Below are 1,913 nucleotides of genomic sequence, written 5' to 3'. Positions count from 1 at the left end.
CCATTTAGCCAAAACATTCCATGTTATTCCAATCATTAATAACTTTTCAATATTAATGTAGAAAGAAGAAGATGAAGAGCAAATGGGTGGATATTCACCTGGTTTAAATCTACTGTTCTATTCAGAAGGAATCTCCTGTGTGGCATTCACTTAGCATTCTGGTTTCCTTTTTTTAAAAATAAGACAAATCTACATTTTAACTTCATTATGAATTGTGGTAAAATATAAGTAACAAAAGTTACTATAACTATGTTCAATGCATAATTCAGTATTTTAACGGTATTCACATCCATATCCAAACATTTTCAAGCCCCCAACTGAAACTTAGTACTCATATTTTTTTGTACCAGCAATTAAACTCAGGACCTTGTGCTTGCCAGGCAGGTGTGGCACCACTGAACTACATCATCAAATTGCAGTTCTCATTTAAAAGAGTCTGTGTTTTTTCTACTTAACACCCCTTTAAAATTCCATCTTGCTATTTACTGTAATGACGAATTAAAATCCTCAAACTACAAATAGAAAATAACCAGGAGGCAGAACTTAAAACACTAAATACTTAAGGCTGATGCTTTTCCAACTTGTATTCTATGGGAGGAATCAATTTCTCATATTAGACTTTTCTTCTATGATGCCGCCTCAGGGAATCTTGAATGTCCCTGTTCGTCATGCTGTAGATAAAAGGATTCAGCATAGGCGTCACAACTGTGTACATCACTGAGGAAGCCAAACTCTTTTGAGGAGAATGCACTATGGTTGATCCAAGGTACATCCCAACACTTGTGCCATAAAATAAGCAAACAACTGACAGGTGAGATCCACAGGTGGAGAAGGCTTTATACTTCCCTCCTGATGATGGAACTCTCAAGATGGAGGAAATGATTTTATAATAAGAGAATAGTATTACCAAGATAGGAAAAAATCCAAATATGACACCAACAAAATAAGTAATTATATTTTTGTTGAAGTTTTCACTACAGTCTAGACTAAGGATTTGAGCAGGCTCACAGCAGAAGCTGGAAACTGAAATATCATTGAAGTAAGTGAACTTCAGGACAATCAAAGTGTGTAGCTCTACATCCAAAAAGCTTAGCAGGACACATCCAAAAACTAGGAAGATGCAGATGTGAGGGCTCATAATGATTGGGTAATGCAAGGGGTGACAGATGGCCACAAACCTATCATAGGCCATCACAGTCAGAAGCATGTCATCCATACATCCAAAAACAATAAGCAGAGACATCTGTGTCAGGCAGCCCACATAAGAGATGACTCTGCTTTGAGTTATGATGTCCACCATCATCTTTGGGACTGTGGTGGAGCTGAAACAGATGTCCACAAAAGACAGGTTGGAGAGGAAGAAGTACATGGGGGTGTGAAGGTGGAAATCAGAGGTGATGGCCAGGATGATGAGCAGGTTCCCGAGCACTGTAACCAGGTACATGAACAGGAACAGTCCAAAGAGAATGGGCTGCAGATCTGGATTCTCTGAGAATTCCATGAGATGGAATTCTAACACAGCTGTTACATTCTGTGCATCTATATTGTCTGGGCAGCTTGTGAAAGAGAAAGAATATAGAAAAAATGCACAAATAAATACAAACTCAGTACTCTGCATATATTTTGTACTCACATAGTCAATAGAATTTACTCTTGCATTCCATAAAACTTTATTAATATATCTGTGTTCTACCAAACTTAAAATTTTAAATCTTCCATTATTAGTTTTTATTATTCATCTGTTTTCTTTTTTAATTAAAATAATTTATTTTTGTTGGTACATTTCATATGTATAACATAATGACATTCATCATTGAAAATTTGTACCTTTTCAGAATATATCTTGGTTCTTATTTTTTCTAAGTTCCTCTTGCCCTCCCTTTAACCACTCCCCCTCACTATTTATAAAGAAA

At 36.2% G+C, this 1,913-nt stretch overlaps 1 protein-coding gene across 1 annotated transcript; it reads right to left on the bottom strand.

Annotated features, from left to right (window-relative positions):
- Window positions 1-613: 613 nt before the first annotated feature.
- Window positions 614-1,549, bottom strand: LOC104872541 (olfactory receptor 7E24). Its single transcript, XM_010638776.2, has one exon. The coding sequence runs from the start codon at window positions 1,499-1,501 to the stop codon at window positions 614-616; it is 888 nt and encodes a 295-aa protein (XP_010637078.1). The 5' UTR covers window positions 1,502-1,549.
- Between the last annotated feature and the right edge of the window lie 364 nt (window positions 1,550-1,913).

The sequence above is a fragment of the Fukomys damarensis genome, unplaced genomic scaffold (genome assembly GCF_012274545.1).
Source record: "Fukomys damarensis isolate Sample0158 unplaced genomic scaffold, DMR_v1.0_HiC HiC_scaffold_37, whole genome shotgun sequence".
NCBI classification, from domain to species: Eukaryota; Metazoa; Chordata; class Mammalia; order Rodentia; family Bathyergidae; genus Fukomys; species Fukomys damarensis.
This window is presented reverse-complemented; position numbering and strand designations above follow the sequence as displayed.

Coding starts and splice junctions, on each gene's coding strand:
- LOC104872541 (XM_010638776.2), bottom strand. CDS start 1,501: ATGGAATTCTCAGAGAATCCAGATCTGCAGCCCATTCTCTTTGGACTG.